Raw genomic sequence first — 12,366 nt, 5'->3', positions numbered from 1 at the left:
GGTGGAACAGCGGTAGTTCACAGGATACAGGAAGCAGCTGTCAGTCACACATGTTCACCACTAGGAACGTGTAAACACGATATAGAGACGAGCTTTTTGGGGTTTAAAACCATAATGTGGTGCGAAGCAGCAGTACAACGTGTGAAGAACTGAGAGCCCTACTGTTTGATGGACGGTGTCCGAGGAGGAAGAGGAAGAGGAAGAGGAAGAGGACGTCGAGTCGGAGAGGTTAAGATTGGATTGAAATACAATCCTCTTCATATATAGAGCTGGGCGATATGGACCGAAACTCATATCTCGATATTTTTCTCAAAATGGCGATATACGATATAATTCACCTGTTGATATTTTCCAACCTAACAGCGTTTGTAATGTTATTCCATAGATTGTTAGTGTTTTATTAGTGTTTATATTATGAGTGATAAACATATTCAGACTCTAGCAGATGTCCAGGGTTTTCCACTGATGTCACTTTCGGCCGATCCGAGCACTTTTACAAACCGATGGAAGCAGCTCGAGGGCAGACCCCTCACTTCCACACAGGTGACCCCTGGTTGATAAAATCCCCGACTACCTGGGTCTCCCGCGGGTGGAATTCAGACTCTACCCGGTAATAATGCACGTATCCGAGCACTTTTGTAAAACCGATGTGAGAAGCCATAATAAAGCAACCAACCTCCTCTGCTTCCCACTTCTGTATTTTCTCTATAAACCCTTTGATTGTTTGTTAACATTGTGACATATTTTGTTGGGCGGGGCTTAGCCTGGAGGCAAACCACCATAGATATATATAAATACTAGATGACTTACCCGCGCTGTTAGATTATGGGGAGCGACGTAGCAACGTGGCGACCATCTTACCTCAGACACCCTAACTTGCTCAATTTTCAACCAATTTTCAAACGACAAGCGGCAATTTCAACATGTACAAACATCCTATGTCATACCTACTTATAATATGGTTTCATTGAGTTAAGGGCATTTTTGTTTAAGCTACCAACAGCTACCGTAGAGCACGTCAGAATGTCAGAACATCAGTTGTCTGAGGTAAGATCATCTAGTGTTTATATATATCTATGCTTTAGCCAGTCGTGTTTCCTGTTTTTGCCTCCAGCCATGGCCATTAAAGGGGTCTAATCCTCTATTATGGGTCGTTTTTTTAACTTTTATAATTGTTTTAACAACTGTAAAATGTTCATGAATGCTCATATACAAAATGTATTAATATTATTGATGGTAAAGCGAGATTTCTGAGTGTGAAAAGGACAGTATGAGCTCTCACTTTGAAAATGTTAAACTTACGAGGTCCACCATTCACTAACCAGGTCCATGATTATTTTCATTAAGCTATTATTTTACAAATATGAAGGAAGTGCACAAGATGGGCAGTGATACAGCACTTTTTAGCTGATTGATCACTGTTGTAAAGTCAGGAAAAACCCTGCATTTTTATAAGCTCGTATGTAGCATTAGCTTTAGCAGCTAACTCTGCATTTCTACCTTGGAGCTACCACGTTTCCACATTTGTTTTCTTCAAAGAATCAATGGTCAACAGGGAAAAATAATGTAAATCTCTGTCAGACTCGCTGTTCACGCCGTCAGCTATGGTGAGTTTATACCTCTTGACCTTTGACGTAATGCGCGAGAACTGTGTGAAAAGGCTTATACGTTCCACTTTTGGGGCAATACTAAAACCCAGAAACATTTTGTAGACATACTGGAGATAGAGTAGTAGTAGTTACTACTACATATTTACAAGTTTACAAATATCATTTTATTATTGTGCATAGTTCCTGTTTTGTACATCTGAATAAGGTAACCTTTTAAAATAATTTTAATAATAAAAACAATGTTACAAAAAATATTTTCGATATCATTAATAAAAAGTTAGTTTTGTCTTTTTAGTGTAATTACTTGTGACCCACACTATCAGCTGGTTAGGTCATGTGAAGTAGTCTGTAGCTACTATGATTTCAATTAAAAAATAAAAATAAACTGATTTCCAAGTGTTTCCAAGCAGTTTGAACTAATCGCCAGTAAATGAAGGCCAATAAAACAATAACCAGTAATAAATATTTGCTCACTGGTAAAGGTAGTCGCTCAAACAACTGGTACAATGATAAACTTGGTGATGTGACAGCCTGTGCAGCAGTACGGGGCAGAATTTATTATGTCTCTGGATATTTCCAGGTTTTAATTTAATATCACCCACACTTTTGGCTTTTTCTCCTATAAACGGACAGCATGTGTGAGTGAGTTTTAGTGTGGCTTGTTTGGGAAGGTCTGCGTTAGGACGCACTCAGAAATCCCTCTAACTGTACTTTTCTTGTTGTAATTTAATAACACAATGAGCTATAATATATGTATATATATATATATATATATATATATATATATGTATAGGCGATATTGTAATTTTTGATATCGCCAAAATAAAAAACTCCATACATCTTGAATCTCTATATATTGCCCAGACCTACTCATATCCCACTGTTTTGAATGACATGTGGTTTGGTTTCTTAATATGCTGCGTATGTGTAACTAAACCTTAGAGGTGAAGCGTATAAATGTATGTGTGTTTCTTTCCATCCAGGACAGGGACGTCTGCCTCTCTAAAGCCTTGTCCTTTGCTCTCCGTCATGGAGCTGATCAGATGGGGCTTCATTTAAGCACAGGTGAGCTGTTCACTCATATGGAGGACCAAACCTGTAAAAATAAATAAAAATAAATGAATAACTAAATAAACGCAAAAAAAAAAAAAACAATTTTAAAATTAAATACAAATAGATATGTGGGAAAAATACAAAAGTAAAAAAAAAATAGTCAAATTATAAATTGATAAATAAAAAATAAATGAATAAAAATATCATTTATTTATTTTTGCTTTAATTCATTTAGGGGGCATGTTACGAAGCTAGATTACCTCTTATAGCGCTTACTGTGTGCTGTCCGACAAAGCTTGCTAACATCTTACAGAGCTAAATCACCGTGGTAACTTAGGCTGAACGACGAGCCTGGTCGGTAGCAGGTTCTGTTCTGGCTAGGATTTGAGTGAGTGCTAAAGCCCCGCCTCCTTACCAATCAGTTTTCTTTGAAAACAACCTGCCCATTGACCATGGTTACATGATGTTTTTAAATTTGGAATTAGTTATTCTGAATTAAATCATTTGGAATTAAAGCGTTCTGCTTGGTGTTTACATGGTAATAGTAATTCCCAAACTGAGGTTTACATGGAAAACCAGTTTATTAGGCTTTAGTTAATTCTGCTTTAGGTCTGGGGGTTGGGAAGGCTCTGATTGGACGGGGGGCGCGAACACGACGTATCACATCTATCAGGAAAAACACACAACAAACCTTTTATTGTTTGCTGTAACACAGAAGACCACACATGAGATCTGTTTTCATCTTTATTTTTACTGTAGTTTTGAAGCAGTAGCTCAACAATAACACACTTTGGTCCACATAGCGGAAGAGAGATATGAGCTAATCACCAGTAAATAAAGCCCAGTAAAACTTCAGAAAACAATAACCAGGAATAAATAGTTGCTCCCTGGTAAAGATAGTAGCTCTAACAACCGTTACAATGATAAACTGGTGATATTACAGCCTGTGCAGCAGTACGCGGACGCATTAACTCCATCTCCGGGTTTTAGTATCACCCGTCTGGTGAAGCCAGCTCCGTTTGCTGATCTCCATGTGTGATTAATAAGTCCACGTTTATGCCTCCGTTCATCCATTCTTTTCTTTAGATATATGTCTTTTAAGGCTCTTATTATTATTATGTCGGCTCTAATCCGGACGGCAATGTTGGATTATGTTGTCACCAAACGTGTCATCATCGCGAGTCACGCATGCGCAAAACGACCGGAATTAATTTGAGGAAAGATTATTAATGGATAAATTAATCCTTTCATTTACTGATGACATCCTTTAGGAAATATATAGATTTATATCTGATGGACTGATCTATAGTCAGCTGATGAAGCCTGTGTCTTTGTATGCACGGACGGGTGAAGTCATTCATTCATTCATTCATTCATTGATACGCTATAGTGAGGCTGACATACTACAGACAGTGAAACAATGTGCTCTCATCCCAGTGTGTGTGTGATAAATAGGTCTACTTAAATAGAAAAACGTATTAGCAGTGTCAGCAGTTTCCTTCCTGAGTTCTTTAATTTCTGCCTTTTCTGTAACAGTGTTGTTTTTGGTCTGAATTATGGATTTTAATTATTCATAATTTTAAACTTAAGCAACACCTAACCAGGTCGGGACCAAGTTATGAAGTTGATCAGATCTGAGCGAGTGTAAAAGCTCCGCCTCCTGGTGCGCTGCACTAACACTGTTGCTCTTCGCTGTCATCATGGATTTAAATTAATTACATTTGTTTAAGATCATAAGCTGTTCCTTCATTGTAAAGACGGTCACTCTGCCAGGTTCTCTATTGATTGGTCAGACGCTACAAACTCCACCCCTTTTGTGCACGTACCTAGGCTGAAAACTCTTGTCTTAAATTAGTGTGTTGTTATCAACTTTTGTAGGACAGCTTCTCTCTAACAGGAAATGTTTGGTTAGGTGAAGCCCGCTAACGGAGATTAATCCAGGATATACTAATCTAGCTTCAAAGCATTGGCCCTTAGTTTATACATATAAAAAATATTTTTAAAAATTATTATTTTTTGGTTGTTTAACAGACACACTTGGGACAGCCCTCTTATTTACATTTGATAATACATTTAATAATAAAATAATAAAAGTAAAAATAAAAGAAAAACTAAAATGAAAAATATTTTATATTTACAAAATACATGATTAAATGAATAAAGTAAAAAATAAAATTATATTTGTATTTTATTTTTTAGTTCCAATTTTATTTATTAATCTATATTTAATCTAAATAAGTGTATTTTTCCCCACTTCTATTTATTTATTTTTAAGTTTTTGTGTTTATTTGTTTATTCTTTTAATTTTAATTTTGACAGGTTTGGTCCTCCATACAGTAACACTTTGTCCTTCAGAAACACTTAAAATGTGTTGTTTTCACCTACTGTATGAGGCAGTTTGATTCAAGCATATCAGAATCAGAATCAGAAATGTTTTTAATGGCCATGTACAGTTTTAAGGACAGTACAAGGAATTTGTCTTGGTAGTTGGTGCACAAAACAAACAACAACAAAAAATAAATAAATAAATAAATAAATAAATAAATAAATAAATAAATAAATAAATAAAAACAAAAAACAAAGAACAACCCAGCAACAATAATAATAATAATAATAATAATAATAATAATAATAATAATAATAATGATAAATATAAAGGATGAGGGATAAATAAAGGATAGATAGAGAATAAAGGATCAATAGGATAAATATAAATATATATATATATATATATACAGTGCAGCAGATAATGTCATCATGGTGATCGGGTGGGGGGGGGGGCGGGGTTCAGTGGGTGATATATATCCAATATATTGTGATAATACTTGTGTTGCATGTTGGTGATAATTCAGGGGCCACAGCAGGACTTGGTTCACTTATATTTACTGAACTTTCATATCATGGTCAACTTCGTCTGCAGACTTCAAAAACAAGGCGTAGCATCTCTATCATGTATTATGTTAGTCAGCCCTCTGCTGGACACTTGTGTACTGCAGGCTGTATCAATTACAAACAAGAAAACAATCACTGAAATACTGCATCAGCACAAATGATAATCTGCAATACCACATCTTTACTCTGTAAACTCTTTAATAGTTAAATAGAAAATCCCAATGCATGGGAAAGTTTCTAACTAACCCTCGGGGAACCTTTGGAAAAAATGACACTTTTTGAGCTTAGATACCAAAACGGTTCCCTTCATAAAACTGTCGTAAAAATGTTCTATATCATTTTTTTCTTTCTGTTTTTTCACACAAGATTTTTTCAACAACTCCAGACCTAACCATAGCTATAAAGTGTTCATCATATTTCCGTAGTTCTTCTTCATTTTTTGTTTTTATGTCTTTTCTCTCATAAATCCCTCTTTTTTACAATAAAAAAAACACAAAATGTGCATTAAAAAAAAAAGTTGCAAAATGGAATATTTGGTATGAGTTTATTACAGCCTTGACTAGGTCAATAATTGATTTGAGGAACATTGATTTGGAGGCTTCATTATCCCCCACCACAAAGTGGAAGGAGGATCTAGGTTTGATCTCCGTGCGTCCGTCTGTCCTAGTTAAAGGGAACAGCTTTTATCAGACACTGTTTAAGATAGGATAACCAAATTCTGTGTGTGGCTTCAGGGTATCCATACCTTGATGGAGTTCGAAAATGAGAAGCGCGCAATTATCCCACAATTGAAATTGGGCCATCACAGTGGTTGAAAAACTCTGGTCTAGAACAGCTTATATCAGAGTTCTTAGATACCGGCCTATATAAGCTCATTTTTTGCTGATATTGGTATCTGACATCAATATCGGATGGGGACACGCCTTTTTATAATCCATTTAAAAAAGTTTAGCACTTTGAAATGTTTCCAAACTTTCATACTCACACATGAAATCCTCCTAAAAGGACTTCCACCACTCTTTGTTTCACAGTGACTGCATGGACATGCAAAACAGTCACCTGCTCCCTATTATCTCTCAAATGTACTGAGATTAAAGGCTGAATACAAGTTTTTAAAAATGTTTTATACTGATTAGAAAGTTTGTCACAACAGGATTTTTCAACCACTGTGCAGTGGCACACAGGTGTGCCGTGAGAGACTATCAGGTGTGCCCTGGGAAAGCATTTAATTTCACAACAAATTATTGTCTGCAAATATGATATTGTGCTGCTGTTAGCTAGCTTTGCACTTAACATCAGACAGACACACACACACACACTGACCCATTATTATTAACCAATTGGTTACGTACATTTTAAACTTCAACTTAATATCTACAGTATTCTACAATTGAATTGAATAAGTAAAAAAATGAATTGGGGGGAAAAAAAAAAGAAAAAAAAAAAAAATATATATATATATACACACAGTGGTGATCAAAAGTCAAAGCACCCTGGGTCAAAATTGATATAAATGTGAATAATGAACCCAAGGTAAGCTGAAAAGGCTTCTAATTACAGATGAGACATTCCCATAACATGTCAACAAAAAATTGGGTTTTGTTTCCATTGTTTACATTTTCAAAATAACAGAAAAGGAAAAAAGGCCCGTGCTAAAGTCTTGACACCCTATATAGTTAATAGCGCCCCCTTTGGAAAGCTGAGACCTGAATTAACCTGACAGGGTCATGGCTTGTTCTCAGTCATCGTTCGGAAAGACCAGGTGATACGAATTTCAAAGGTTTTCAAATACCCACATTAATCTGACCTTGCCCCAACAATCCAGGACCATGGGTTCCTATAAGCAGTGGTCTACAACCCTGACACTGAAAATAGCTGATGCTCACAAAGCAGGAGAAGGTTATAAGAAGATAGCAAAGCATTTTCAGGGGCCAATTTCCTCTGTTTGGAATGTAATTAAAAAATGGCAGTCAACAGGAACAGTGGAGGTCAGAGCAAGATCTGGAAGACCAAGAAAAATGTCAGACAGAACAGCTCGCTGGGTTGTGAGAAAAGCAAGTCAGAACCCACGTTTGACTGCACGATCCCTCCATGACACTGGCAGACACTGGAGTAGTGGTACACTATTCAACTATTAAGCGATACCTGTACAAATATGGTCTTCATGGAAGAGTCATCAGAAGAGAACCTCTCCTACTTCCTCACCACAAAAATCAGCGTTTGAAGTTTGCAAATGAACATGTGGAGAAGCCTGAGTCATTTTGGAAACGAGTCCTGAGGAGTGATGAGGTTAAAATAGAACTTTTTAGCTGGAATGAGCAAAGGAACGTTTGGAGAAGAAAGGGAACAGTATTTCATGAAAGGAACATCTGTCCAACTGTTAAGCATGGAGGTGGAACCATCCTGCTTTGGGGTTGTATTGCAGCCAGTGGCACAGGGAACATTTCACGGGTTGAAGGAAGAATGGATAAAATGAAATTCCAACTAATTCTGGATGCTATCTTGATGCCATCTGTGAAAAAGCTGAAGTTAAGGAGAGGATGGCTTCTACAAATGGATAATGATCCTCAACACACCTCTAAATCCGCAATGGATTACATCAAGAGGTACAGGCTGAAGGTTTTGCAATGGCCTTCACAGTCTCCTGACCTCAACATAATTGAAAATCTGGTTTGCTACAAGCTGTGATACTTGACAAAGGGGGTGCTATGAGGTATTAACTACCTGTATTTAGGGTGTCAAGACTTTTGCACGGGCCTTTTTTCCTTTTCTGTTATTTTGAAAATGTAAACGATGGCAATGAAACCCAATTTTTTATATGTTATGGGAATGTTTTATCTGTAATTTGAAGCCTTTTGGAGATTTTTTCAGCTTCTCTTGGCTTCATTATTCACATTTATATAATATTTGACCCGGGGTGCCCTGACTTTTGATCACCACTGTATGAATATATATATATATATATATATATATATATGTTGGTAAATCCGGAAATTTTATTCCGATATTTGTTTTCAGGCTAATATCGAACCGATATCGATATCAGATCGGGACATCTCTAGATATTATTTAAATAAATAAATGTGGTTATCACAGATTCATAAACCAATGGACCATCATTTTGCTGACTTTATGGATGGACCCCAAAAATCTCTCCCCTTTATCCCCCTTAAAATGGCCCTGTCTCCTCATGCCTGTGTTCAACCACCTTCAGCTACAGTGGGGGTCCCCGGTCCCTGGGACCTTTATTTTGGGGGTCACGGGCTGAAAAGGTTGAGAACTACAGCTTTATGTCACAGGAGTGGCTTAGGGACCACCATCATCAAACAAACAATATCACAGCAGATTTCACATGATGAAGTTGTTTGTTGATGTCACATTTTTGTGTTTCTTGGTGTCTCACAGTACACAGGTGTGTTTGTGTAACAAGGATTTGTACAATTTGAGTTACTTTCTTTCATTTAGTTTCTATTTCTCTGTATTCTTGCAACAGATATAATTTTATTGTGTTCACAGTTTTGCTGAAACTTCTCTGCTTCTTCTGACAGATGGTTTCCTGTTTGTGGAGGAGCTCCTGGCTCACCCACAGTTTCGCTCATACTCACAGGAGGATGTGGAGCGAGTTACAGCCACAAACAACAAGCAGCGTTTTAAGATCCGCTCTCACCCTGAAGATGGAAGGCTGCAGATTCGAGCCAATCAGGGTCATTCTGTGCAGGTGGGTGGATCATCTTAATCAGGGCTGTCCAACTCATTTTAGTTCAGGGGCCAAATACGGACAAGTTTGATCTGAAGTGGGCCACAGAGGTTGGGAATCAAACAGTTTCAACTTAACTGCTACTTTGCATTTCCATGTATAAATTACATAAAGCATGTATGTAGAATATAAGGCACCAACGTTATCCAAGCAATAGGTGACAGGTCGTGACTATATTATTTTTTTAGGGAAATTTCCGGGCTATAGGCCTCTACTTTTTTCTCACGCTTTGAAGCCTGCGGCTTAAATAGTGACGCGGCTAAATTGTGGATTTTTTCCAGTTTTATGAGCTTCATGCTGCCACAAAATTGAGCTCCGTCACATTAGACCAGGTGGAACAATGAAATTGTTAACATTAAATTGTTCTCGCTCGCACAGAATCATTCTGATCACTCATTTTGTCTTGATGCACACTGCCTCGTCATAGCAACGACACGGAGAAATGTTGTCAGAGAGAGAGAGAGAGAGTACCCGCTGCAGCAGTAGTGTGGATGCAGTAAAAATCAGTCGTTCACGGTAAGAAGAGCGGTCAAAGTGGTGTATCAGTCTGATTCCAGTAAAAAGTCACCATTAAAAGCTGTAAATGAACTGATATGTAGACGTGGGGCAGTGAGGAGGAGACTTCATGTAGTAAAGGAAACTTATCAGTTGAAACACGGACACTTCTGTGAAACCTAAACTGAGTACAGCAGCCCGCCTAACTGCTCGTTTTGATTGGCCGAGTTGTCTGAAGGGCACCCTCATCAGCCAATAGGGTGCGGCCCAAGTTAAGCTGCGGCATTTGTGTGGATTTTTCTTAGAAAATTGCTAAATTATTGTAATGTTGCCAATAAAACAGTGCGCTTTATCGCCCGGAAATTACGATAGGTTTGTTCCAACATTTCAAGAGTAAAAATGATTTCCATTGTGTTCTACAAACATGGGAAAACCAGAAACCCCTGCAAACATTGTTGAGTTTCATTGAATTTGTGACAAATTCAATGAAACTCCACTTGAATAATTGTAAAGTTCTACTTTCAAATAAATTTGTATTATTTGGCATGGATATCAATATAAATTGATTTACCAAATATTTTTGCAAGGCTTCCTCTTTTGGTCACTGGAACATAATTAGAGTAGTGACAGATTGATTTTTAAACATTGTGGGGTTTGCACCCGACTGTCTAATGTCTCCTTAACATGAGATGTTCTCTTCTAATCCAGCCATTTTGAACTTCTTTAGATTTGGTGTTAATCTGAATCTTATTGTGGTCAGGTGTTGGATTTGGAGTTGAGAGCGGTGGTTGCAGGTTCTCCAGACTGTCCCTCCGAGGCTGTCCACGGCTCTTACCTCCGTCACTGGAGCTCCATTCAGCAGCGAGGTCTGAGCCGCATGAAGAGGACTCACATCCACCTGGCCCCTGGCCTCCCAGGAGCAGACGGTGTTATTAGTGGTATTTTATCTGTGAGAGTGGAGGAGAACGACCTCAGCTGCATTTAGAGCAGGGGTGTCAAACTCATTGTTAGGGGAGCAAATACGGAGCAGTTTGATCTCGAGGGCTTTGCACTTCTACGTATAGATAAAATATGTAAGAAACTGATCAATAAGTGACAGATATCAGTCCCAACAGGGTCTTCACTTTGATTTTCCTAGATGTTGTAACCAATTTCTAGTTAATTAAGGGAAATATTATGTCATTATTTGAGAAATGATTTGCACAATAATCCATGTTTTTGCTGTAATTTTTTACTTTCTCCTGCGGGTCGAATTTTTAGCTTTAAAGGGCCGGATTTAGCCCCCGGGCCTTGAGTTTGACACATATGATTTAGAGTGATGGTTTTAACACTGAATCTCTACCATCAGGGATGAGGAGTGACTGTGATTTAGCTGTTTTTATTGATGTCCACAAGGCTCTTGCTGGTAAGATTAGCAACTATTGATTGGTACTTTACATTCACTGTTTTATGTCAAAATCAATAATTGAGTTGTGTCTGAATGGTTTTTGTAGATGGGCTGGAGTTTTTCTGGTCTGAAAACGGCGTGTTGCTGACTGCAGGCGATGCTGACGGAATGCTATCACCTCAGTACTTCAGCCGCGCATTAAGACTGCGTCCTACACGTAAGAACAACCACCTTATCTTTGATGTCATCTGGCTATTGGGGAGCTTAAACTAAGGATCAATATGTACTAATCCATTAAGACAATGTTGTGCTTTGGTTTCTTTCCAGGAAGCATCCTGCCACTGCAGTAGCAGCAGAAGAACCTCCAGCACTCACCTAATGCAGCCACAGTTAGCAATACAGTACTTTTACTGAAGAAATGAAAACAAAATGATGTTAGAATGTTCACCGAATGTATGAAGCAAACAGTTCTCCATTGGAATTGAACCACCTCATGTTTACAAAGGCACTGAAAGAGGTGACTTTTATTAATTTATTAATAGAGATTCTCTGTTATCATATTCTCTTGTTGGTAACAAATGAATGAAGACACCTTTAAGGTATTTGGAGCTTTTGTCCCATTTCTGTTGTTATTCTGGTAAAAAGGTAAAGCTGCTGGGGATGATTAATCACATTTTTATTTAAAAGTTGTGTGTTGTCATCCACTACCAATGGCTTCCATTGACATCATATCACATAAACAAAGCAGAACAGTAATGGGCTGTAGCGAATCAATGTCTTGTCTGCCAAAGAAACGATAAATAAGTAAATACACGTCAACAAACTTGCGAGAGGCAATTTCAACATTTGTGAGTAAATTCTCCTTTTTTCAGAAGAAATACCTTTGATTCATTGATCTGAGCCCTACCTTATGTCCTTATCAGTGTTTTATACATAAGGCTGTCATTATCTATCATTAGCATGAATAAGGTGTCATGAAGGCTGTCATTAAGTGTTGTTTGCTAAATGATGACACCTTTGGAGCTATGTTGGCATTTTTTGGGTTAGGTGGAGGGTTCTACTGGGGTTAGGGTTAAGGATTAGGGTAATGAATGACACTTAATGACAGCCTTTATGACACCTTATTCATGCTAATAGCAGGTGTCATGTCATAAGGACAGCGTAATGTCAGT

The 12,366-nt window shown here is 37.7% G+C and overlaps 1 protein-coding gene across 2 annotated transcripts; it reads left to right on the top strand.

The window, feature by feature from the left end:
- Positions 1-6: 6 nt before the first annotated feature.
- Positions 7-12,240, top strand: trpt1 (tRNA phosphotransferase 1). 2 transcript variants are annotated; one of them, XM_028458737.1, is made up of 7 exons: positions 7-228; positions 2,594-2,675; positions 9,104-9,273; positions 10,568-10,673; positions 11,156-11,212; positions 11,301-11,411; positions 11,522-12,240. In XM_028458737.1, exons 1-7 carry the CDS (start codon positions 169-171, stop codon positions 11,542-11,544), a joined length of 609 nt encoding a protein of 202 aa, XP_028314538.1. In that variant the 5' UTR covers positions 7-168; the 3' UTR covers positions 11,545-12,240. The 2 variants fall into 2 exon arrangements, with proteins under 2 accessions (XP_028314538.1, XP_028314536.1); XM_028458735.1 differs by having other exon boundaries at positions 10,568-10,745.
- Positions 12,241-12,366: the final 126 nt, after the last annotated feature.

Source organism: Gouania willdenowi, chromosome 10 (genome assembly GCF_900634775.1).
Source record: "Gouania willdenowi chromosome 10, fGouWil2.1, whole genome shotgun sequence".
Taxonomy (NCBI): domain Eukaryota; kingdom Metazoa; phylum Chordata; class Actinopteri; order Blenniiformes; family Gobiesocidae; genus Gouania; species Gouania willdenowi.
Note: the sequence above shows the minus strand (reverse complement) of the source record. Positions and strands in the feature narration are given on the sequence as shown.